Raw genomic sequence first — 27,989 nt, 5'->3', positions numbered from 1 at the left:
CTGAGTTAAATTCACCCATTCCAGTCCATTTTAGTTTGCTGATTCCTAAAATGTCAACATTCACTCTTGTCATCTCCTGTTTGACCACTTCCAACTTGCCTTGATTCATGGACCTAACATTCCAGGTTCGTATGCAATATTACTCTTTACAGCATCAGACTTTTCTTCTATCACCAGTCACATCCACAACTGCATGTTGTTTTTGCTTTTGCTCCGTCTCTTCATTCTTCCTTGAGTTATTTCTCCACTGATCACCTGTAGCATATTGGGCACCTACCTACCTGGGATGTTCATCTTTCAGTATCCTACCTTTTTGCCATTTCATACTGTTCATGGGGTTCTCAAGGCAAGAATACTGAAGCTGTGTGCCATTTCCTTCTCCAGTGGACCACGTTTTGTCAGAACTCTCCACCATGACCCATCCATCTTCAGTGGCCCTACACGGCATGGCTCATAGTTTTACTGAGTTAGACAAGGCTGTGGTCCATGTGATCAGATTGCTTAGTTTTCTGTGATTGTGTTTTTCAGTCTGTCTGCCCTCTGATGGAGAAGGATAAGAGGTTTATGGAAGCTTCCTTATGAGAGAGATGGGAGGGCCATGCTCAGTAAATCTTTTCTGTTGACAGGTGGAGCTGTGTTCCCTCCCTGCTATTTACCTGGGGTCAAACTATGGTGGAGGTAAGGAAGATAATGGCCACCTCCTTCAAAAGGTCCCATGCATGTACTTACTGCTACACGCACTGCCCCCAACCCTGCAGCAGGCCACCACTGACCCACGCCTCCACTAGAGACTCCTGGACACTCCTGGGCAAGGCTGGGTCAGTCTCTTGTGGGGTCACTGCTCCTTTCTCTTGGGTCCTGGTGCACAAGGTTCTGTTTGTACCCTCCAAGAGTATTTCCCAGTCCTGTGTAAGTTCTGGCAGCTCTGTGGTGGGGTTAATGGTGACCTCCTCCAAGAGGGCTTATGCCATACCAAGCCTGCTGCACCCAGAGCCCCTGTCCCTGTGGCCAAACTGCCCCGTACCTCCGCAGGAGATGCTCAAACCCAGTTCTGTCTCAGTCTCTGTGGGGTCCCTGGGTCCTGGTGCACACGAGGTTTGTTTGAGCCCTCTGAGCGTCTCTGGCAGGAATGGGGTTTGATTCTAAACACGAATGAGGTGGTTATACTTATTATGTAAGTAACAGGCTTCTTGGAGAAGGCATTTTAATGGAGCTTTGGATGATAGGTAGGATTTTAATAAGCAAAGTGGATGAAGGTGTCCAAGAAGTGCATTCCATGAGGAGGAAAGAACAGGATAAAGGTACAGAGGGAGTCCACTGACTTTTTCAGAGGAGAAGGCAAACGTTCCAGGGTAGAGACATGTGGTCCAAGGTGATATTTTACGGGACAGAATTATCAAGGTGCGTACTGCTGCTGCCTGGTCCAGTTTGCCAGTGTGAAGCTGGCTCAGATCCTAATCAGCTCTTGGCTTGTCTTGACCATGAGCTGATCAAGTTTCCCACCCTCCCATTCATATCCTCCATATTAATTTCAACACACAGAATTGTTCTATTTTTTAACTACCTCTGAACTGGAGATAAGCCAATTGAACTTTTAAAAAACAAAGCAGTCCTGATGATGCTAATATGCTGCCAGGGTTGAAAACAACTGAGTCATGTCTTTTCAATAAATGAGTGAGTGAATGAATGAATAACATATAAGCACATACTCACTGTGTGAACTGTTCCTTAAGCTCTTCTAGGGTTAACTTTTGTGACTTTTGTGAATGCCACCTCTTAGAACTTTATAATTCTGATCTTCCAAAGATTCCATTCTACCAAATGCATACTCTTGTTCTATTGTACTAATAATATCATGTAGAATGCTAGTTGAAGAGATTAAATTAGAAATAAGAACAATACAATAAATTATAATAGAATACATAATTTACTCATAATTTAAAATATGACTTAAAAATTACTATCTAGATCTCATTTAGACTGGCAATTACACTTTTTACCACAATTAGAGAGAAAATGAGAGTGAGCTCTAGTTTTTATCTCTGAAAGACTTTGCTTCCCTCTGCTTGTTTACTTGTCCCTTCTGAAATATAAAAAGTATGCAATATTTTCTCAAAAATAGGCTGGAGATTCACAGTTCTGGGGGTTTAGGAGTTATAACATAAAATATATTATGTTTTATAAAAAGATAATGGAAAGGAGTAACTGAAATATTTTGTGAACAAATATTTATAAACTACCTTTGAAAGTAATTCAATGCAAAGTAACAAGGATATGCTTTTGTTCTTTTCTAAAAACCTATTTTTATTCTCTCTAGGGAACAGATGTAAGAGTGAGGTGCACTATTAGGGACTAATAGGGATTGCTGGCAAATAAGAAAAAAAAAATCTAACCAAGATTTATGAGATATGTGTGCAGAGTGATATAGGTGTTTGGGAGTGTAAGTACTGCTGTGTCACTGGTTTGGGTGTGATACTTAGGCTAACAGTTTATTCTTCCCGAGCAGTTTATCATCTATCAGCTCTAACCTGATGATTCACTGAGGAAGCTCTCTAAGTGCCCTAAAGGTTTTGGGAATAGAGCCTGAAGCCACTCAGCCTAGTTTCCTGATAATGCCCAAGTATCCAGGTTTCCCCCAGAGAAGCAAAGGAGGAAGAGAAATATGACATTCAGATGGGATTACTCCTGATTGCTCCAGAGGCAACTCTCACACCCTATTGAAACCAAAAAGAAGAATCAGCCTGACTTAAATAGTGGACTTTTTAAAAGGACAGGAAAATCCGGAGCAATCAGTGAGTATGCGTGTGCATGTGAGACAACAGTTTCTCGCACTGTTCCTAAAGTTCCCTAAGTTAGACACTGAGTGGAAATGAAGCAAGCTGGTTGGCTCAGAGGTTAAAGCATCTGCCTGCAATGCTGGAGACCTGGGTTCAATCCCTGGGTCGGGAAGATCCCCTGGAGAAGGAAATGGCAACCCACTCCAGTATTCTTGCCTGGAAAATCCCATGGACGGAGGAGCCTGGTGGGCTACAGTCCATGGGGTCGCAAAGAGTCGGACACAACTGAGCGACTTCACTTCACTTCACTTCTTCATAGCATTCAATTCTTAAAATGGGATTTTTGGACCCTGTACTTACAGGAAAAAGATAGTTTAACTGAATTCAACTTCCTCAATATGTCTTAAGATTGCACTGGACCTTACTAGCAAAGAGATGATTGTCTCTCTCTCTTTTTTTTTAAACTGATTTTTCTATGATCAAAAATGCCAGTTTCCCTCCAAAACAATTTTTAAAACTATTAACCACACTGAAAAACCTCAAAGAACGTAAGATTAATTTCATTTTGTATTACATGATTCAGTTCATTTAAAATCATTCAAATTAAAAGAGAAATGAAACTTTGATTTTTTTTCTTGCAAAGTAGTGCAAAACACTTGATAAATGTTCATTGAGTAATATTGTTTTAAATGAAGTAACTTTAGCAATCACTTTATTTTTAATTTCTCTTCTGAAACAACTACAAAAGCTGTTTGCCTTGTTGCACTGATGCTGTGAACTATTAGCTTATCTGGTTTTGTTCCCACTTACTGGTCACCAAGGTCCTTGCTCATTGAGACAAGCAGACATAGGCATTATTACTGAAGTACCCAGAAAAGGCATATGCTCTTAGCCTTCAGACTCAAAAGCCATATCCGTGTATAGGACAAAGTTTCTTGAAAGATACTTAGTCAAGTTCTTTACTTTCCCACTCATACCGCCAGAAGATCAAGGTTCTCATTTCATGGGCATGGACTGAGGTTTTTACCAAGAAAAACAAGAAAGTTAAGGGTAGCCTTCAGACTGAAGGTGGGAAAGGTTTGACTCATTGTTCCAGTGGAAATTTTTCCCGTTCCTATGGAACTGAAGGAAAATGGAGAGGGAAGAGACTTGAAAGATACAAGAAAACTAAAAACTTACAGCCTCTGAGACAGGACCCTGGGTTTAGCCAGACCTGTCACATTTTGGGTTATTTCTAAGTGGGAAAGTATGAAAGATTTTAGAAATAAAATCAGGGATCTACAAGTAAAGGAGAACTTAGTCTCCTCAGAGTTCCCATATTTGGAATTTTGAGAGGTGGAAGCAAGGTAGGTGCTCTCAGGGGCAAAGCCTAGAGTAGAGTTGGCTATGTGGAAGGTGAGAGAAAAAGTTTGGAAAAGTGGTTTTCAGTCATATGTGAGGAAGAGCAGCCTGTCCTCTAGGCCTGAGAAGCATCAAAAGTAAAGAAGAATAAGAGTGAGTAGACTACAGAGAGCAAAGTGTTGATGGCCCATAGTGATGGGGTAAGGGATTCACGGTCAGAAGCAGGAGCTAATAGCCTGAAACAGATGGGAGGATATTGGTCTGGAAGGATGAGAGGGAGCATGTCCAGAAGTCAAACAAGGACTGTGCTTATCCCAAACCCATAGCACTTCATTAGTCTCTGGGGACTTTGATGCCAGCTAAAGAAGGAAAAGGAGGTTAAAAGATCTTAATTTTTCCTCCCCAATATCCTACATTTACCAAGCTTGTGGGTGTGTCTGTATTAGTCGCTCAGTCGTGTCCAGCTCTTTGCGACTGCATGGACTGTAGACCGCCAGGCTCCTCTGTTCATGGAACTCTCCAGGCAAGAATACTGGAGTGAGTTGCCAGTCCCTTCTCCAGATCTTCCCAACCCAGGGATCGAACCTGGACCTCCCACATTGTGGGTGGATTCTTTACCACCTGAGCCACTAGGAAAGTGCTTACCAAACTTACTCTGATTCAATTAAAACATTTAAGTAAGTTTATGCACACATGTTTTCTATAATCATGCAACAAAGGGACTTAAGCTAGAAAACATGCTTGGTCACAGAAAAATAATGGAAGTTACAATATTTGTGCACCCACTTTGTGGACCAAGAAATAATATAGTAATATACTATTTATTAAATAAAAACTTAAACACTTATAGTTTTAAAAATCTGTACAGTATTTGGATATATTTTTTTCTGCCTCATGTTGTCTGTCAGGATCCACAAATCTTTGCTGAAATAGACAACAGATATTTGGGTCATCTTGGATAATTCTCACAAAACATGGCATTGAGTGGAAAACTATACATAAATGAATATAAATGACATGATTCCATTTTCACCAGGTTTTAATATAAGCAAAACTAAGCTATGCATTGTTTAAGGTTACCCAAATATGAGTAACAGATTTAAAAAACAAAAAAGAGAGAGAAAAGATATAATTATCACAAAATTAAGGGTAGTGATTAGATAATGGGAGGGAGAGAAGGAAAGAAATGATCAGAGAAGGACTTTTCAGTTCAGTTCAGTTGCTCAGTCGTGTTTGACTCTTTGCGACCCCATGAATCTCAGCACGCCAGGTCTCCCTGTCCATCACCAACTCCCGGAGTTTACTCAAACTCATGTACATCGAGTTGGTGATGCCATCCAGCCATCTCATCCTCTCTCGTCCCCTTCTCCTCCTGCCCCCAATCCCTCCAAGCATCAGGGTCTTTTCCAATGAGTCAACTCTTTGCAACAGGTGGCCAAAGAATTGGAGTTTCAGCTTCAGCATCAGTCCTTCCAATGAACACCCTGGACTGATCTCCTTCAGGATGGACTGGCTGGATCTCCTTGCAGTCCAAGGGACTCTCAAGAGTCTTCTCCAACACCACAGTTCAAAAGCATCCATTTTTCGGCACTCAGCTTTCTTCACAGTCCAACTCTCACATCCATATATGACCACTGGAAAAACCATATCCTTGACTAGATGGACCTTTATTGGCAAAGTAATGTCTCTGCTTTTTAATATGATAGCAAGGTTGCTCATAACTTTCCTTCCAAGGAGTAAGCATCTTTTAATTTCATGGCTGCAATCACCATCTGCAGAGATTTTGGAGCCCAAAAAAATAAAATCTGACACTGCTTCCATTGTTTCCCCATCTATTTCCCATGAGGTGATGGGACCAGATGCCATGATCTTAGTTTTCTGAATGTTGAGCTTTAAGCCAACTTTTTCACTCTCCTCTTTCACTTTCATCAAGAGGCTTTTCAGTTCCTTTTCACTTTTGCCATAAGGGTGGTGTCATCTGCATATCTGAGGTTATTGATATTTCTCCTGGCAATCTTGATTCCAGCTTGTGCTTCTTCCAGCCCAGCATTTCTCACGATGTACTCTGCATATAAGTTAAATAAGCAGGGGGACAATATACAGCCTTGATGTACTCCTTTTCCTATTTGGAACCAGTCTGTTGTTCCATGTCCAGTTCTAACTGTTGCTTCCTGACCTGCATATAGGTTTCTCAAGAGGTGGGTCAGGTGGTCTGGTATTCCTATCTCTTTCAGAATTTTCCACAGTTTATTGTGATCCACACAGTCAAAGGCTTTGACATAGTCAATAACGCAGAAATAGATATTTTTCTGGAACTCTCTTGCTTTTTGATGATCCAGCGGATGTTGGCAATTTGATCTCTGGTTCCTCTGCCTTTTCTAAAACCAGCTTGAACATCTGGAAGTTCACCGTTCATGTATTGCTGAAGCCTGGCTTGGAGAATTTTGAGCATTACTTTACTAGCGTGTGATGAGTGAAACTGTGTGGTAGTTTGAGCATTCTTTGGGATTGCCTTTCTTTGGAATGGAATGAAAACTGACCTTTTCCAGTCCTGTGGCCACTGCTGAGTTTTCCAAATTTGCTGACATATTGAGTGCAGCACTTTCAGAGCAACATCCTTTAGGATTTGAAATAGCTCAACTGGAATTCCATCACCTCCACTAGCTTTCTTCATAGTGATGCTTTCTAAGGCCCACCTGACCTTCACATTCCAGGATGTCTGGCTCTAGGTGAGTGATCATACCATCATGATTATCTGGGTCATGAAGATCTTTTTTGTACAGTTCTTCTGTGTATTCTTGCCACCTCTTCTTAATATCTTCTGCTTCTGTTAGGTCCATACCATTTCTGCCCTTTATCGAACCCATCTTTGCATGAAACATTCCCTTGGTATCTCTAATTTTCTTGAAGAGATCTCTAGTCTTTCCCATTCTGTTGTCTTCCTCTATTTCTTTGCATTGATTGCTGAGGAAGGCTTTCTTATCTCTCCTGGCTATTCTTTGGAACTCTGCATTCAAATGGGAATATCTTTCCTTTTCTCCTTTGCTTTTCTCTTCTCTTCTTTTCACAGCTATTTGTAAGGCCTCTTCACACAACCATTTTGCCTTTTTGCATTTCTTTTTCAGGGGGATGGTCTTGATCCCTGTCTCCTATACAATGTCACGAACCTCCATCCATAGTTCATCAGGCACTCTGTCTATCAGATCTAGTCACTTAAATCTATTTCTCACTTGCATTGTATAGTCATAAGGGATTTGATTTATGTCATACCTGAATGGTCTAGTGGTTTCCCCTACTTTCTTCAATTTAAGTCTGAATTTGGCAATAAGGTGTTCATGATCTGAACCACAGTCAGCTCCTGGTCTTATTTTGCTGACTCTATAGAGCTTCTCCATCTTTGGCTGCAAAGAATATAATCAATCTGATTTCGGTGTTGACCATCTGGTGATGTCCATGTGTGGAGTCTTCTCTTGTGTTGTTGGAAGAGGGTGTTTGCTATGACCAGTGTGTTCTCTTGGCAAAACTCTATTAGCCTTTGCCCTGCTTCATTCCGTACTCCAAGGCCAAATTTGCCTGCTACTCCAGGTGTTTCTTGACTATCTACTTTTGCATTCCAGTCCCCTATAATGCAAAGGACATCTTTTTTGGGTGTTATTTCTAAAAGGTCTTGTAGGTCTTCACAGAACCGTTCAACTTCAGCTTCTTCAGTGTTACTGGTTCGGGCATAGGCTTGGATTACCGTGATATTGAATGGCTTGCCTTGGAAATGAACAGAGATCATTCTGTCATTTTTGAGATTGCATCCAAGCACTGCCTTTCAGACTCTTTTGTTGACCATGATAGCTACTCCATTTCTTCTAAGGGATTCCTGCCTGCAGTAGTAGATATAATGGTCATCTGAGTTAAATTCACCTATTCCAGTCCATTTTAGTTCACTGATTCCTAGAATGTCAACACTCACTCTTGCCATCTCCTGTTGCCTTGATTCATGGACCTAACATTCCAGGTTCCTATGCAATATTGCTCTTTACAGCATCGGACCTTGCTTCTATCACCAGTCCCATCCACAACTGGGTATGTTTTTGCTTTGGCCTCATCCCTTCATTCTTTCTTGAGTTATTTCTCCACTGATCCCCAGTAGCATATTGGGCACCTACCAACCTGTTTTGCTGTTTCATACTGTTCTTTTCATAGAACTACTAAGCCATGGAAATATTCTATTTCTTCGCCTAGATGGTAGGTTTTCTCTCTCCTTCCCATCTTTTTTCTTTTGCTCCTTCTTCTACCTCCCTTTGTCCCTCCCTCCTCTGCTTCCTATTTTTCTTTCAACATATAATTGCTTGAGTTTCAAATTTGTGACAGCTACTGTTCTCACATTTTGGGATACATCAGTGATCAAAGCAAACATCCCTGTCCTCACCAACCTTATTTTTATTGGGAAAAAGACACCTGATGCAAAGAAATGACTCATTGGAAAAGACTCTGATGCTGGGAAGGATTGAAGGATGGAGAAGAGGACGACAGAGGATGAGATGGTTGGATGGCATCACCAACTTGATGGACATGAGTTTGAGCAAGCTCTGGGGGTTGGTGATGGACAGGGAAGCCTGGTGTGCTGCAGTCCATGGGGTTGCAAAGAGTCAGACATGACTGAGTGACTGAACTGAACTGAACTGAAAACACCCTGATAATGGGAATGATTGAGGGCAGGAGGAGTGGGCAACAGAGCATGAGATTGCTGGGTGGCATCACTGACTCAGTAGACATGAGTTTGAGCAAACACTGGGTGGAAAAGACAGGGAAGCCTGGTGTGCTGCAGTCATGGGGTCACAAGGAGCAGGACATGACTAAGCAACTGAACAACAAAGACAACAAGAGAGACAATAAAAATTAAAGCTAATAAGTCAATTATTTATAGGCTGGAGAGTGATGTGTTTTGGGAAAATAGTGGGGATTATCAGGGGGCAAGGGAGGAACATGGGTGGAATTTGAAGCTTTTTTCCAGGGGAGGAGTAATTCATTAACAAGGTGACAACTGAAGCTGGACCTGAAAGCAGAGAGGGGGAATGAGCGGGGTACATTTCTAACAAAGATTCTGGTGAAAGCTCTTAAAGCAGAAAGTATCTGACATGTAAGAAAGGAAACGAACAGTGTGGAGGTTAGCATGGCTAGAGTAAGGCAAGCAAGGGAGAAGAGAAGTGGAAACTGAATCAGCAAGATGAAGGAGATGAAGGCAGATCATATAAAGCTTTATAGGTAGTAGCATACTGCATCAAAACCCAATTGTTACATTTTAGAAAATGTACAAGCTATTTGTTAAACCAACTTACTCTTAAAAGTAAAATTATATAAACTTACAATTAAATAAATTGTATTCAAAACAAAGGTGGTATTTAGAAACCATCATGTGATGATTATTTTGATACATTTTACTGTTATCTATATCATGAGCTTAATTATTTCTGCCATTTCCCAACTCCATGTTTAGAGAAATTATATAGACAGCTTGAAACAGGCCACAGGGGGAATATTCACACCATGGATATCATCAAACTTTCCAAACTGGGGCTTGATTTCTTGTTTTATTCCTGTCTAAAATGGTGGAGATAATGTTAAAAATAAAGATTGAATTTAAAAGTGTGTCATGTCTATAGTTGCTACATTATAAATAGTACAAAATATTGAGGGAATTCCCCCACACACACTATTCAAATGCTATTATCCAGTTAAACAACAAAGAAGTCATTTGCATCTCTGATGAACAAGTGAAGTTGAATATGCCTTTCCTGTTTTTTAAATTCAGATATGTATTTCTGTACATTCATCTTCCTTCTTGACATAAATAAAAAATCAGTCTGGATGACACCCATTTGTCAGTTGCAACCATAAGTTGACAATAGACACAAGAGTTTGTCAAAAATTGGTGAAAGTATTCTGAGAGAATCAATTAGCTATACAGAATTTATAAGACTATTGTATATTAGTACTTATAAATTATGTGCTACACATTCTGTACAGTAATAAACTTGTATAATAATAATAAACATATATATACACATGTACATATGTGTGTGTGTGTATACATACATTTTTTAGCTAGTTGTTAAATTTTGCTAGCATACTATGTCTTGTGTGTGCATGCATGCTAAGTCACTTCAAGCGTGTCCAACTCTTTGTGACCCTATCAACTGTAGCCTGCCAGGGTCCTCTGTCCATGGGATTCTCCTGGCAAGAATACTGGAGAGGGTTGCCATGACCTCCTCCAGGGGATCTTCCCCACCTAGGGATCGAATCTGGGCCTCTTGTCTCTTGCATTGGCAGGTGGGTTCTTTACACTAGCACCACCTGGGACGCCCACTATTGCTTATAGGCCACTGTAATGATTGTCTATTAAAATAATGTATACTTTCTTATTAACTTATAAATACTACATATGTGTTTATATATTCTTTTGCAATATGCTGTATCTCACAAAAATTTAAAAACCCTGAACACTGTATAATTTAAAAAATTCAATGTAAATATTAAGGAAACCGAATCAGCAGATTAAAAACTAACCCACAAATAAAACACTGAGTTTAACGGGATTTTAAAGGTAGTTCTACCAATTTCACTTAAAGTCAAGCATTTTCAAACTCCAACTCATTTTATAAGGCTACTGTAATCTCAGTACTAAAACTAGACAAGGTCAGTATGAGAAAGGGAAACAACAGCTAATCTCATCCACAAATATAAATTTTATAATGCTAGCCAAAGTAACATAAATACATATATATATATCTTACAAAGGTAATACATAACAATTGAATTTATCCAAGAAATACAAGGTAGTTCAACATTAGAAAATCTATTAATGTAATTCACTGTATGAATCAATTAAAAAGAAAAATCATGTGAATTATTTTAAAAAGCTACAGAAAAGACATTTGTTAAAACTAAACGTTTTATTTTAAATTTATTTTCTTAATACTGGTGGGAATATAATTAACCTCATAAAGAGCAGATCAAAGAAATTAAGGTATATCACACTATTGCTGAAACATGAAACACCTTCCCTTTAAATTCAGAGACAAGCTGAATGCCATCATTACTTCCATTTCAGATCATTCTAGATAAACTTGCTAGTGTAGTTGTCTCAAAAGAAACAATCACAAAAGGTATACATTTGGAGAAGAAAAAACTGTCATTTGTAGAAGTGCCTGTGTGTGCCTGCTAAGTCGCGTCAGTCATGTCTGACTCTTTGCAACTCTATGGACTCCTGTGTCCATGGGATTCTTCAGGCAAGAAGACTGGAGTGGGTTGCCATGCCCTCCTCCAGGGGTTTGTAGAAGAAAAGTATACAAAGGCAAATTGTATTTCTATACACCTGCAAGAAATACTCATTCACAAAGCAATAAAAATATAAAGTACTGATGGAAAGTCCAACAAACTATATTCAGGAATTTAAAATGTAGTATTATTAATCATAAATATCAAGTGATTACATAATATATTATATGCTTAGGAGGGTACCTAACATCTAATATCACTAACAAGTATTTTCTGTCATCATTACTACTGTTATCATCACCAAAAAAAAAAAAAAAAGTTTTCTGATAAACATAAAAGAAGACATAAGAATGATAAGATAAATATGAATAGGATGACTTAATATTATAAAGATGACAATTCCCCCAAATTTATATCAAAGAGATTATGCTAAAAACTCCATTATTTTCCTTTTTTTGGTGGAGCATAGGAGCTACCTAGCCAAAGTAGGTTTCAAAAGTTTCAGATGAATGATATTATACTGAACACATTCTATGCCTCTAGAGCAACTATGTAGGGAGTATGTCACAAAAAGAAACTGGAAAGCGCTGGTATGTTTGACATTTTTAATAGATATTCTGAAATGTCGCGCTTGCCTTAAGCTAGCTCTAGGCTTCCTCCTGGTTCTAAAGAGCTGTGGTCTGTGCACAATGCAACTCCAGTGGCGTCTCAGTTCTCACGTTGCCTCCTCTTCCACTTCTTAATCTTCCTTGTGCCTAGTATTTTGGGGTTTGAATCAATATCAAATAAGTCACAAAATTACTCAGTACAGTAAGAAACATCGTGTATTCCATTCCAGACTGACCACCCAGATTTCACCCTGGGACATAACTAGTTTTTCTAAAGTACACATTCTCTTTGAGAAGATAGGAAAGAAAACAGATCTGGGATTCATTTATGGTTTTAGTTTTAGTGGACCTAGGTCAATTTGGAATTCTCATGTCTAAAGAGAATCCAGACTCTCAGGTGACTTAAAAAAAGCAACTCTTTTGCTTCCAGGGAGAACAGATACTTGTGTTTGCCACTTGGGCTGTTCTAAACAAAATGTAATCTACTCCTCCATCTCAGCTTCAGACACAGGCATTGTTCATGATATAGGAAGGCACGTCACCAGTGAAAATGATTTAGTCTTACATTTCTTTCCTGTAAAGGATTTTCTTGGTGGTTAATTGGGAGTATCTCTCACCCACTGGCCATCAAATGTACTCTTTTTTCTCATTTCCTTGATGCTTTGTTTTCAGTGCTCCACTACAGACATTCAGAACTCTGGAGCATAAATGGAGACTGGTCAGAATTTATGGGAATGCCTGCTCCTTCATTAGAAAAGATATGATTTTCCCAAGTATCGAGGGTAAGAAAAGTTTTATAATTTGTCTGAAAATCCATAGGTAGAAATAGAAAAGTGACTATCTCCACCATTTCCGTCCACATGCCTCAGTAGAAAGACAGCCACATACTCTCTCAAAATCTCCTGGCTGCTCTTAAGTAGTACGGAAGAAGGTGGAGATTGGGCAAAGACTTAAGATGCTAAGGAAGGCTGAATAGATAATGAAGGCATTTACTCACTCTAAATGGATACCTTTAACCAAAACGAGTTTGGGATGGAAGAAAGCATGTTTTCCTTTTTGTGTTTGCCACTCAAGGGCTTTACTTTTTGAAAATACCCTGTGTCAAAAAGGAATGAGTAAAAATATAAAAATAGAGCTGCCATATGACTATGCAATCACACTCCTAGGCATAGATCCAGAGAAAAACATGATCCAAAAGGATACTTGCACCCCAAGGTCCACTGCAGCCCTGTTGACAATAGCGAAGACATGGGAGCACCTAAATGTTCCCTGACAGAGGATGGCTAAAGAAGATGTGGTACACGTAAGCAGCGGAATACTACTCAACCATCGAAAAGAATGAAATAAGGTCATTTGCAGCAACATGGATGGCCCTAGAGATTGTCATACTGAGTGAAGTCAGAGAAGAAGAAATATTGTACAACATCCCTTATATGTGGAATCTGAACATAAATAATACAGATGCACTTACAAAAGAGAAAGAGATGCACAGACTTAGAGAATGAACTTACAGTTGCCAGAGGAAAGGACAGGGGGAAGGGATAGTTAGAGTCTGGGATAGGCATGTACACACTGTTATATTTGAAATGGATGACTAACAAGGCTCTACCGTTTAGCACACGGAACTCTGCTCAATGTTATGTGGCAGCCTGGATGGGAGAGGTATTTGGGGGAAAATGAATACATGTATATGGATGGCTGAGTCCCTTCACTCTTCACCTGAGACTACCACATTGTTAATCAGCTATACCTCAATAAAAAAATAAAAAGCCTAAAGTTTAAAATAGGTTTAAAAAAGGACTGAATTTTCATACAACATTCTTTAACAGATGTTCACAGATCCTGAACTGAAGACTTATTAAATGAAATTATTCCTCTTAAAAGTGTTTTATTGACAACCCAGGAGCTACCTACCATGGATCCTAGTCATCCATACCATCCACAGCTCTAGATTAGTGGGATGTTTTCGAGATAACTATGAAACATAGTTTCAGAGGTAGCATGAAAGTGAAAGTGAAGTCTCTCAGTCATGTCCGACTCTTTGCGCCCCCATGGACTGTAGCCTACTGTAGTCTCCTCCATCTGTCCATGGGATTTTCCAGGCAAGAGTACTGGATTGGGTTGCCATTTCCTTCTCAAGGGGCATCTTCCTGACCCAGGGATCGAACCCGGCATTGTAGGCAGACACTTCTACCATCTGAGCCACTGGGGAAGTCCAGAGGTAGCATAACAATGATTAAATATTTGCTCAGAACCTTGATGTTTAATTAATATTCCAAAGTTCTCAGCATCATATAACCTGCTTATTTTCATCTTAATGCAATTATAATAAGGAAACCTTCATCTTCAGGGTATTTCAGACCAGAGATGATGGCAATGGGAAATTACAATGGCAGTATCTGAAACACGCTGACTTCAAAACAGATGACTGTTTTGGTTGCTGTGTTTTTGTAGCAAATCACACTTTAAAATCTTGTATTATGAAATGCTCTATTCATAAAAATGGATTTTATTACATATATAAAGCATATATGTTAGGCCTAACCATAATCACCAAACGAACATCTGCGTGTCTAGAACTCGACTAAAGAAATAAAATATTACTAACTCCTAAATAAATTCTCCATCCTTTCCCTGGAACAATGATGAATATTTTCCCCTATCATTCTTTAGTGTGTATTCTAAAACCTATTATTCAGTTTTTAGTTTTTTAAACTTTCTATAAATGGTGTCTTGCTATATTACACAGCAGGTTGCATATTTTGCTTAATATTATTTGTGTCTTTCATCCCTGTTAATATTCACAATGAAGGTTTATATTAGCAGCTGTATGAACATGAATAAGAATCACAGTTTATGAATCCATTTTGCCACTGTTTTTAGGTTTTCTGCACTCATGAACAATGCTGCAATGAATGTTTTATGTCTTCTGATGCACATGAGCAAAAGTCTAAGGTAAAAACATACAAGTGAGATTTTGGGGACATATAGCATTGTGTCCTCAGCTTTGCTAGAGAATGCCAAAGTTCTGCAAAATGATTATAGGAATTTACTCACACACATTTAAGAAAACTGAACACTCTGGCATTATTCTCGACTCTTCTCTGGATTTCATATGGCACATCTAATCTATTAACAAATTCTACCAGTTCTACTTTCAGCACAGATCCAGAATCCAATCTCTGTGCTATCCCTTCCCGCTCATGCCTATTGGGTCAGGCATCCACACTAGACCCTGCCCCTCCACCACTGTTAACCTGCAGTAGCCTACACCTCTGTTCTGGGTTATGAACAGCTGTGTCTTGCCTCCTTCTCACGACTCTCATATTTACCTAACAAACATAACAGTTTCCATTCTGTAGTCAGAGCAGTCCTTCTAAAATTTCAGTTCATAACATTTTAGTTTTCTTCTTCAATCTATATTAAGTTTCCTTTCTCTCTTGGACCCAAACCAATGATGTCGCGTCACGTTACCCATCTATCACATTACCTACATTATTCCCACTTGCCTAATTTCCCTGGTTCATTTGCCTCCTGTTATTTCTCGCATGTCAGCCAAGCCCCACCTCCCAGTGCTGGTCATTTCCTCTGTCTGAAAACTTATTCCCCAACCCCTTACACCAGACCTCCTCATAGGTCTTTCTAACCACCTTCATGTATTTATTTACAGTATTACCTTCTCAGTAAAATCTTTCCTATGCACCTTATTTAAAGTCGTAATCTTGCTCCTAACTTGAATTCTTTCGTGAAGTTAAGTGTCTCTAGTTTTTTGTGTGTGTTGTTTTGCTTGTTTTTTACTGTACTCCTAATTCCTAGAACACATAGCAGAAGCACAGTAAGTAACAATTACAATAATAAAAGCCAATTCATGTAATGGCTACTACTTTAGGTACCTGTAAGAAAATTATATAAATCAACTTATTTAATTTTCCCAAAGCCAATGCGGAGAGAGAGGACTTCCTGTTGCTGTGATATAAAGAGGCCAAGGGTTTCTTCTTCACAGAAAAGAAACACAGCATTGGAAAACATGAACAAAACAATTATTCCATCACACTGGAAATCAATCAAGGCAACACGACACTTTGAGAAGCATTTATTCTTGAAAAATTCCTGGAGATTCTGGTACAAACAGCAGGAACCTGGACCTTCTTGCCTGGAGCTGCTCTCAACCTCCCCCGACAACAGCAGCTTGAGAATGGAAACCAGCTTTGCTGCCACAGGTAGACGCAATTTGTGTTGGGATAAGACAGGAAAAAAAACAGTTTCTCCAATATAAAGTGGTGGATTTAGTTTAGAATAAATGTGGAAACCCCACAGCTTTGCAAGCTTGAGATTGTGGTCCAAATTTGGAGTAACTGCTAGGATTTAACAAAAAGAAATCCCAGCAATCAAATAGACCTGGAAGGTCTGATATAGCTCTGCTATGGTTATCTGAGGAACATATCTGGCTGGCTGAGGAAGAACCTTGGAGGGGTCTTCCTGCATGAGCTTCATTTTTCAAAACAATGTTAAAAAGACATTGTCCTCTTGAATTTCAAGAAGATGTTTTAAATTTTAATTACTGTATTTCTGTATTTCTAAAACTTTAAAAAATAAAATATCAGTTAAAATTATTTTTTAAGATTTTTCTGTTGTTTGGTGGAAAGGTAAACTTACTGGTTAACTTTTCTGTTATTTACTATTGATTATTGATTACTATTATTATTATTAGATTTAACATTTCCTAATTAATTATGAAAATAATAGGAATAGAGTGCAAATATTTCAAACCATAAAGGAAATATATTGGGATAAAAAAGAAATCTCAAGCAGTAAGAATGAAGGCAAGACAAGTAGGAAAACAAAAATAGTAGATTAGGAATGTTCCTCTGAATTTAAAAAGTGGATGTATACTGAATTTTCTTGAATGTTCTTTATGCATTTCTTGAGGTCTTACATTTTTCTCTTTCTATCATTAATATGATGAGTGCAGTAATAGAATTTTTAAATGTAAAGCCAAATTTGCGCTTCTGGCATAAGCCCAATGTGGTAGTAAATTCAGTCTGCAAACCCATGACTTCAGTAAACAGATGCCCTCAGGAGAGATCCTTGCTTCAAAGTTTCTTTATTTCTCTGAATTTCTGTTTTATCTTTATTTGAACAGGTCCTGTGGGTGCCAGGGCTTCCCTGGGGGCTCAGATGGTAAGGCCTCTGCCTGCAGTGCTGGAGACCCGGGTTCAATCTCTGAGTCAGGAAGATCCCCTAGATAAGGGAATGGCTACCCAGTCCAGTATTCCTGCCTGGAGAATTCCACGGACAGAGGAGCCTGGTGGGCTACAGTCCATGGGTTCGCAGAGTCAGCTATGACTAACACTTTCACTTTCACTACGGGTGCCAATTTCTTTTCAGCAATATTTCATCCAGCATTGCTAGTTGGTTTTTTTTTACCATATTTCTTTAAGTTTATCTAGTTTACCATTGCATTGGAAATAGAAACCAAGTATGTAATTTTATAAATAAAATTCAATATAAGTTTCTTTATTCAAACAATGAATGCTCTTCATAAGTACCCTTGGAAATTATATTATTAAAATGCTCTATGATTTTAATTTGCTTAAAGCCAGACTTCCTATGTTCAAATCTTGGTTGCACATTTTATACCTGCAGGACTGAGTTATCATTACTCAATTTCAGAAATGTAAGTTGAGAACTTTAGGCAAATCTAAAATTTACCCCTGTGTGCAACACAATAAAGTTTATTAGAAAGAGAGCAATTGTACTTAATCCAATTCTGACACAGAGTTTTCCTTTATAACAAATAGGTTCTAAGTGATGGGTTGATGTTTGGGGTTCACTGTTATTTTAGTTAAAACTTTCTTAGAGAAGAGTGCATTTTGGTCAATTGGATTCTTAGATTTATTGAATATAAATATTTCAACTCAATTTTTTTCATGCTTTCTTGAAAGATACGCGACAGTATAATAGCATGCAGTGGGAAAAACCTTGGGTAGAGAATCAGTTCTGACTCTAGTGCTTAGAAGCTGTATGATCTTCTATTTCCAGACTGTAAAATGAGCGTAATATTTTCCACTTCAAAAGACAGTTACAAAAGGAAATAGGATAATACATGTAAAATGCCTGGTACATAGGAGGCGTTTCAGAAATCTTGTTTCCCTCCTGTCTTCTTTCTATTTCTGAAAATATGTTCATTTGTTTTCCTTTCTGAATAAATAGATTCAAAGTGAAGTTTATTCATTCACTCTTTCATTCAAAAACACATTCAATAAATAAAGCACCTATGATATGCCAGGGACATATTTCTTCAGTAGCAGATTACAAATGATCTTTCCAACTCATGAGTGAAACTGTCAGCCAAAGAAATAACTTAGTAAAACTGGAAAAAAAAAAAAAAACTCAAATCTCTGACACAAAGTCTTGCTTCCCTAGTGCAACACAATCTATTTGGAAGGCCTGAAACACAGGATCAAAAGCACCTCTAGAAATGAACAGGAGGGTACTGTGCCACGTAAAACTTGGTCACGCTTTTACTGTCCCATCCTTCCTTCACATCCACTTTCCTGTCACCCACGTCAATACTTCTACAGCCTACATGGCACAAACAGAGCAGAATTTCTTTTTATTTAACAGACAGACCAATTTTCTTATGAATAGTCAAAGTCTTATGAATAGTCAATTTTCTCATGAATAGCCAAATTATAAATACCTCTAAGAGCTTGCATATTTTGTAAAAGAGGAAATCTGGGGAGAAAAACAATCCAACATCTCAGAGGAGGCATTAGGACAGAGAGGGATGGCAGGAAGTCCTCATAAACAACTGTACCTTGAGCAGCTAACTCTTTCCACCTCTCTTTGTTCTGCTGGATGATGTCCACCAGGTTGTTTTTGAAGCTCTTCAGGTCCACGCTGGCAAGGGAGTAGTCGGGGGAGTAGGTTCCATCATTCGTGGTGCCTTTCATATTTGATCGTCTAAGGGAATCAGCAATGTGAGATAACATATAGGTTACTGAGCTAATACTAACCACCAAAGAAACCAGAAAATGCCAAGGGCAGAATATGGGATGAGGAAGCAAGGCCTGAAACACTTCACAAAACCAGCTGGAGAAGCAGGAAGGCAGCAGCCAGGCCCAGGGCTGCTCACCGCACACCTTCCTTCCCTCGTGGACAGGGCCAGAGCAGCAGGTCATAATCCCACAGCATGTGTTACGGGGTGGGGATGGCAGTGGGTGAGGCCTAAACAGAGGAGCGGAATCTTGAGACAGCTGACTTAGTGGTGAGTCCACTGGTGAACATCACAAAATAGACACCAGCGTTCTGGAGCTCAAAGTCAGATAACCGTCCCTGCCCCTCCTTCCATCATTTAATCGCCAGGCCAACCTGGATCTTTCTCAGGCAGAACATCCCCTCTGTTTCTTCACTAGGGCAACATTTAAGGAACCTGTTGGTATGTTATTAGGAACAGCTATGTGTTCATATGGGCGAGAATTTAGCATAATTTTTCTGCAACTGGACATTTTAAATAATATCCTTTAACACATTTATCAATAAAAAAATCTAGATTGAAATGTTTTAAATTGTATATAAATGAACTTTACTATTACACATTATCCAGATCCATTGTATTCATGTCATCTAAAAGGCTAACTTTGAAATAGGCATCTTTCTAGATATACAAGTGGTCTGTGATTGATTTGTTTGTTAGCAGCACAACATAATTCCCCTCTCCCAACTGCCTACCACGATTGGATATGTTAATATATCCAGGATATAATTCACACATTTCAATAAAAATTCAAATAATATTTACTATCCTGAGTACTGAATAAGATTCTATAATACTCTTTAGTATTAAACTTGGATATTTTTCCTAGTGGACATCAAGTTCCTAACTTCAAAGGCAGATGCAATATATTATAGAGCCATTAGGTGGCAATACTACCTAGTAATTCTTCTAAGAACTTCCTGCTTAATGTAAGGAATAATAAAGATAATTATAAGTAAAAGAGAAAAGACACAAAAAAAGAAAACAATCAAACCTGCTTGCTCCATAGGAAGGAGTTTTGGTTTTCGAGTCTTCCTCTATAAGAGGAATAATAATTTTCTCTGTTGAGTCTGTCAGAAGAGAAAATGTTGGTTCTACTATGAAATCAATGAAACCTACAAAAGCAAAAACATAAATAAATATCAATAAAGTCAAGTGTTATAATTTCCTAAATTCTAAATTAGTAATAATTCAGATCTAACCTCCTGATAGCAATTTTCAACTACAATGTTGGCTTAGCTTACCCTTTGCAATTAATTTTAATCCAATACAATCTTTAGGAGAGTTTAACTGCTCTACAAAATCATCTCTCAAGCAGTAAAAATGGGATACAATTTAAACTTGCTAACTCAAGTGTATTGGGTTTCCTGTTAATATTCAGCCTCATATTATTGTTAACAATAATTTCAGACTAACCAGAGTCAATTTGTTTTTCACTGTTAATGAGAGGGATCACTCTCCTTTCTAAAAAATCTTCACTTGTTTGTTGAATTTTGTTATTGACCAACAAGACATAATATCCAAGCTCCAAAGAAACTAAATAGTTGAACTATTTTTTCAAGCCACAGGAAGGCAACCACTTTTATTTTTTTCTCATACTATATCAGTCAGAGCTTTCTGCCAGTGAGGTAATATTTCAAATAGCTGTTTATTATTCTCGGGCTACAAAATGTTAGTTCACAGAGCGTGGGTGTATTCTGTTAAATCTGTCAGAGAACAGTAACATCTCCGGGAGACAGCATTAATCCCACCACTTTGAGTTGTCAGGACTGAATAAAGACTTTTACATTTAAAGTACTCATCAAACTAGAAAATGACAGACACAGAGAATGGGGCATGGTCCTCTAGGAAGCATTTACTACCTGTGTTTAGGTGGAGAAGACAAGCTCTGTGTACATTCAACACCCGAGGGCCCAGGAGAAGTGTGGCGCTGGAAATCAAATGTTTGTTGCCTTAAACACAATGGGGAGCAACAGCCCACCATCTGAATATAAGAGAACACTGTGGGGATGCTTTTTCAATGACAGTGTCCTGGGAAATATCTACATTTAAAAAATATCCTATTCATCAGGAACTTGGATAAAGTAATTTCCATTTCATACAATTGGATTCACCATAGTGTATGTTAAGGTACATTTTTAATTCAAAAAACTTCAGTAGTTTTGTATCTTAATTGATGACTTCAAGTTAAGTCACTGTTAATTGACCACCAGGGTGTTCTTTCAAGTTTTGTCTGTGGTTTTAAATGCTTGGGATCTAGAGACTGTCAAATGAGTCACCTTTACTAACATGGCAGCAATCACAGAACAGCAACAAGCCTCAGAAACTTAATTTTTCTCAGTCTGCCCACAGAGGCCCTTAACCTGCCGTATCCACACCTTGTAAACGATGAGAGGCACCTGCGTTATGATAGCTAGGAAAACAGCTATTAGAACACGGGTAGGAAGGGGGAAAGGTGAGCACAAGAAGCTTTCTGACAGGTGATCACCAGTTTGGAGAGAGGCGCTGTAGGACCAACTACAGAGGTAAGGCGGTGATTCTTTCATTTATTGGTCATAGATGCCAGAAATGAAGATGCTGGCCCAGGGAATACCATCTTAGTATATTAATAGCAGTAATATGTTTTAATCATGGGCTGGATTTGAAGTTCCCAACATAAACACAAATGAAAAGAATAAATAAGGTTGGGAACAATGTCATTTTACAAATTTCCTGTTGTTGGTTTCCCTAACATATTCATATCCTAAGAATTTTTTCCCAAAAGAATATGAGCTAGTACATTAGGCATATTATTCAAATTTAGTGATAACAGAACGGATACATTAATATTTTCATTGGATTATTCCATATATAAAGAATTAAATTACAGAAAATAATCAGCAACAAAACAACAAAAAATGCTGTCTCTTGCACAGAAAGAGAAGAAAGCTCTGTATTTTATAAAAGGATTACAAAGAGAATTAAATTATTCACTAACTCTGCTCTCTTGATTCATTTTGTGAGAACGTTTCAAAATTCTTACCATTCACCTCCATAAAGATCAGTCTAAAGATTAAATTTATCATGCATATGGAGTAGACTTTCATGAGTGAACAACATTGTGTATCCATTTGAAAACTAACAGGCACACACTCGCTCTCCATAACCACCAATTCTCAGCATTACCTATTTGGGACTGGGCCACCATCGTTGACTTCCGATCGCAAAGCGGGGAAAACGGAAGCCCTAATTCAGCTTCTTTATCTCCCTACAGAAAGAAAAGCCCATTAGTACAGACTTGGTGTGGAGAAACTAAGATAAGAGCAACTTAGATAAAAAGCCTTAAAAAGTTGCATATTTTATTTCTTAATTGGCTTTGTGTATTTATTATAAAACCAAAAGCTGTTATTCAAGTTCATATAACTTTACTGAGTTGGTCTCCCTTTGGGGATGTGTTGTACAAGGTACACAATGCAGAAGTAAAATAACATGAACATTTTCAGCACCTGGACACTGCACTGCTATTCTAGAGAGAGAAACCTTTGTTCTTTGGAATTTCCTAAAGTCGCCATAAGCTAGTCATCTTGGTATGTTATTTGGCTTTTGACATTCCAGCTCATGAATTTTCTGCTTTTTTCCCCCAATGCCAAATAACATCAGCAGATCTTCAGTATCAAGAATTCATGATTGGACTGCTTTTTAAACTTACGAGGGACCTCCTTGGCTCAGCAGTAAAGAATCTGCCTGCAATACGCGAGACCCAGGTTCAACCCCTGGGTCAGGAAGATCCCCTGGAGGGGGGCCTGGAAACCCACTCTAGTACTCTTGCCTAGAGAATCGCATGCACAGAGGAGCCTGGCAGGCTGCAGTTCATGCGGTCGCACAGAGTAGGACGTGGCTGAAGCAACTAAGCAGCAGCTGCTTGGTGATCTAGTGGCTAAGGCACCACCCTCCCAAAGCAGAGGGCCTGCGTTTGATTCCTGCTTGGGGAACTGGATCCCGATACTGCATCTGAGAATTCATATGCTGCAACTAAGACCCAGTACACTCAAATAAATAAAATTAAACACTTTTTTTTCAAGTGTATTAGCATTTTGAAAGATCTTTCTACCTATAAACCAAGTTTTATTGAAGTTCCCACAGCAAGTAATGAGGAACATAGTCAATATTCTTACATTCTATTTGCATGTGAGTGAAAGTCCCTCAGTTGTGTCTGCCTCTTTGTGACCCCATGGACTATACAATCTATGGAATTCTCCAGGCCAGAATACTGGAGTGGGTAGCCTTTCCCTTCTCCAGGGGATCTGCCCATCCCAGGGATCGAACTGAGGTCTCCTACATTGCAGGCAGATTCTTCACCAGCTGAGCCACAAGGGAAGCCCCAGAATACTGGAGTGGGTAGCCTATCCCTTCTCCAGCGGATCTTCCCGACCCAGGAATTGAACCGGGGTCTTCTGCATTGCAGGCAGATTCTTTATCAACTGAGCTACTGTTTGCATAAATCTTATTTTAATGTAGTCTTATCAGAAAAAATTGAAATATCAATGTTTTTTACTATTTGATCTTATCAACTGTAGATGAATTGAACACAAATATTGAAGAACTCCATTTTTGGAGGGGCTAAATATCACAAGAGATAATAGATTTAAAGGTGGCTACTACATACAAAACTTTTTTGCTATGATAGCATGACTGCATGCTCAATTGCTTAGTCGTGTCAGACTCTTTGTGACCCCATGGACTGTAGCCTGCCAAGCTCCTCTGGCCTTGAAATTTTCCAGGCAACAATACTGGACTGGGTTGCTATTTCCTCTTCCAGGGGATCTTCCCAACCCAGGGACAGAACCTGCATTTCTTGTGTCTCCTGCATTGGCAGGATACTTTACCACTAGTGCCACCTGGGAAGCCCTTAATTATGATAAGCTTTATCAAACATTGGCTCTTTGCATTCAAGGAGATTTGAAAGAGGAGAGAGGATACTTTGAGAGTATACTCTTGAAGAGGGGAGAGGACAGATGGAATTCTCCAGTCAAGAATACTGGACTGGAGTGGGAGGGGGGCTCAGGATGGGGAACACATGTAAATCCATGGCTGATTCATGTCAATGTATGGCAACAACCACTACAATATTGTAATTAGCCTCCAACTAATAAAAATAAATGGAAAAAAAAAAAAAGACAGAATGGGGGGACACATGTACACCTGTGGCCGATTCATGTCAATGTGTGGCAAAACCCACCACAATATTGTAAAGTAATTTGCCTCCAATTAAAAATAAATTAATTAATTTTTAAAATTATTTAAAGAAAATAAAAAAAGAATAATACTGGAGTGGGTTGCCATGCCCTCCTCCAGGGGGTCTTCCCAACCCAAGGATCGAACCTGGGTCTCTGACATTGCAGGTAGATTCTTTATCATCTGAGCCACCAGGGAAGCCCCATAAGACCACTATTAGGACATATGATCTGGTCCTAAGATCAGGGGACAAAAGGGAGTGGTGTACATTTAGTGGCAGAGCCCATGTTACAAGGCAACACCTGTCTGAGAACTTCTGTTTCCTTTGTCTGCTTTCTCTAACATCTTTTCATCATGATCTTTACATTATGTCAATGTGCGGCTTTAAAGTTTTTACTGATGATATTTTCTGGTGCAATTCCTCTGATCCATGCCTCTGATTAAGAGGGGCAGAAAGTTTGAAATCAGAATTGCTTGGGAAGATCTAATATGGTCACCAAAGAATTAGTAGGCCAAGTAGCTACAAACAAGAATGTTTCCCTATGTCACAAGTTACAGAAAATAGAGATAGAATTGCTGTGACCTCTCCCAGGAAACTTCATCATTCCCCAAGAGAATAACATCCATTCCTTTTGGAATTAATAGTTATACTTGGCTTAAGGGACAAATGGAGGTGAATTATGAGTGTTGTTAGCCCTGGAGTCACAAGACACAAAGTTGTATCACTGCTATCTCTGTTCCTTCAGACAAACCAATCACAGGCTTTGCAGAAACGAATTCTCCTCCTCTGTTAACTAACTCTGATTTCAGTTGACTCATTGTAGGAATAAGGATATAATAGCATCTGTCTAATAGAGTTATCCTGAGGTTATCTAAGATAATATATATGAAGTTTAAGGACACTACCTAATATATAGTCAGTAGTCAGTAAATATTAACTAATAAAAATCAGAGCTGGTTAGATAGCATCACTGACTCAATGGACATGAATTTAAGCAAACTTCATTAAGAGAGTGGAGGACAGAGGAACTGGGTGCTGCAGTCCCTGGGATCACAAAGAGTTGGACGTGATTTAGCAACTGAACAACAACAACAACAACAAAAATCATAATTAATAATAGCAAAAGCACCTGCAAATTAGAGGTGTTTATGATGTGTGATGCATATCTTGGATGGTGTTAAACTACAAGAAAAAGGATTGGTACTTAATTTACTTCTAATGGACTGGGGCATTGGCTTTCCCTTTCTATTGCTTAGATGGAATTGACATAACAGGAATTCTGTTTCTGAAACATTAATCTGTAGGCAGCATAGGGGTGGCTTGGGATAAGTTAAGGATGAGGCTTGTGCTTCAAAACTGAATGAAAAGGAGACTCTGGGACTATAGATAGAAATAAGACAACCTGTATGAGGGCTTGATTGAAAGACTATTATGAATTTTATTTTAACATGTTGAGAATAAAGTAAAAGAATAATATCATTAATAGCTTGTTAAATAAAATGACATTACCCTTATTAAAATAGAAATAAAGCTAGTTATACACCTCATGGGAAATGCAATATTGTAAATTCCTAATTGACATATGCAAAGATGATTAATTGCTTTTATTAGTTACAGTGTTGGTGATATTTTTAAAGATTTAGATTTATATCATTTAAATTCCTTGACCTGAAAATGATCATTTGTGCCTTAAAAAGGCATTGGGATGATTTATTTTCCACGAACTAAATTTCATAAAATGCTGGATGCTAAAATTTTCATATAGGACTTAGGCATTTGACAAATGCATGGAGGGTTGATCTTCCTACAGATGAAGTAGGAGATTTTATATTATACTTGCTTCCTGTACTCCACAATTGATTTAGAATATTAAACTTCCACTGCTAAACACATTGAATGCTAAGGTGAGTTAATTATTTGTTTATAAATATTTCAAAGTGTTACTTATTCTTTAGGGTGAATAAAGGCCATGAGCACAAGATTAGTAGGGGGCCTTGTAGCCAGATTCTGAGGGAACCAGGAACCCTAGAGGACAAGGGAGACTCCTAAGGGAAAGGGAAAGATATGTAAAGAGGGAGTCAGGATCCCTGAGGGTGAGTTTGACAGACTTAACAATTTTCTTATTCTGTTCCTGAATAGGGAACATTTACTTTTCATCAAAGTGAAATCAGGGTCAAAAGCAATAGACACTGTGTACGTCAACCGGTTTATATATTTTGGGGGGTTGTGCTTTCATTTGAGGATGCTAACCATAGGAGGCCAAAAAAATACTTTTAAAAATAAAAAAACTTACTGAATACATGTATATTCTGATGCATTGAATCAGATAAGTGGTTGATGCAAAATTTTAGGTCCCTAGGTCATTAAAATCCTAAAAGATAATGTTGTTAAAGTGTTGCACTCAATATATTAGCAAATTTGGAAATATCAGCAGTGGCCAAAAGGTCAATTTTCATTCCAGTCCCAAAGAAGGGCAATGCTAAATGATGTTCAAACTAATGCACAATCGCACTCATTTCACATGCTAGCAAGGTTACGTGCAAAACCATTCAAGCTAGGCTTCTGCAGTACATGAACCGAGAACTTACAGATGTACAAGCTGGGTTTAGAAAAGGCAGAAGAACCAGAGGTCAAATTGCCAACATTCGCTGGATCATGGTGAAAGCAGGGGAATTCCAGAAAAACATCTACTTCTGTTTCATTGGCTACACTAAAGTCTTTGACTGTGTGGATCACAACAACTGTGAAATATTCTTAAAGCGATGGGAATATGAGTCCACCTTACTTGCTTCCTGAGAAACTTGTATGTAGACCAAGAAGCAACAGTTAGAACTCGACATGGAACAATGGAGAGGATCAAAATTGGGAAAGGAGTACAATAAGGCTGTATGTTGTAACCTTGCGTATTTAACTTACATGTAGAGTGTATGTGTACGTGATCAGTCATGTCCAACTTTTTGTGATGCTATGGGCTATAGCCTGCCAGATTCCTCTGTCCATGGAATTTTCCAGCAGGAGTACTGGAGTGGGTTTCCATGCCCTCCCCCAGGGGATCTTTCTGACCCAGGGACTGAACCAGAATCTCTTGCATTGGCAGGCAGATTCTTTACCCCTGTGCTACCTGGGAGCCTTAGGTGTGCAGAGCGTGTCATGCAAAATGCCAGGCTGGATGAATCACAAGCTGGAGTCAAGATTTCTGGGAGAAATATCAACAACCTCAGATATACATATTATACCACCCTAAAGGCAGAAAATGAAGAGAAATTAAAGAATCTCCTGATAAGGGTGAAAGAGGAGAGTGAAAAAGCTGTCTTAAAACTCAACATTAAAAAAAAACTAAGATCATAGGATCTGGTCCCATCACTTCACGGCAAATAGAAGGGAAAAAGTGGAAATAGTGACAGATTTTATTTTCTTGGGCTCCAAATTTACTGTAAACAGTGACTGGAGCCATGAAATTAAAAGGTGTTTCCTTCTTGGAAGGAAAGTTATCACAAACCTAGACAGCATATTAAAAAACAGAGATATCACTTTGCTGACAAAGGTCTATGGTTTTTCTAGTAGACATGTACTGATGTAGAATTGGACCATAAAGAAGGCTGAGCACCAAAGAACTGATGCTTTTGAGTTGTGGTGCTAGAGAAGACTCTTGAGAGTCCCTTGGACAGCAAGGAGATCAAACCAATCATTCCAAAGGAAATCAGTCCCAAATATTCATTGGAAGGACTAATGCTGAAACT

At 38.7% G+C, this 27,989-nt stretch overlaps 1 protein-coding gene across 6 annotated transcripts in view; it reads right to left on the bottom strand.

Moving 5' to 3' along the window:
- The window catches only part of PDE1A (phosphodiesterase 1A), a 376,053-nt gene that overhangs the window by 26,916 nt on the left and 321,148 nt on the right, over positions 1–27,989 (bottom strand). For all 6 annotated transcript variants that reach the window (XM_043894606.1, XM_043894604.1, XM_043894603.1 and 3 more), the window contains 3 exons: positions 22,200–22,281; positions 20,029–20,149; positions 18,816–18,961 (listed from right to left, as the gene is read on the bottom strand). In XM_043894606.1, coding sequence (XP_043750541.1) covers positions 18,816–18,961; positions 20,029–20,149; positions 22,200–22,281 — 349 coding nt within the window. The remainder of the gene's footprint in view (positions 1–18,815; positions 18,962–20,028; positions 20,150–22,199; positions 22,282–27,989) is intronic.

The sequence above is a fragment of the Cervus elaphus genome, chromosome 33 (assembly GCF_910594005.1).
Source record: "Cervus elaphus chromosome 33, mCerEla1.1, whole genome shotgun sequence".
Taxonomy (NCBI): Eukaryota; Metazoa; Chordata; class Mammalia; order Artiodactyla; family Cervidae; genus Cervus; species Cervus elaphus.
The sequence above is the reverse complement of the archived record's forward strand: the minus strand, read 5'-3'. Positions and strand labels throughout refer to the sequence as shown.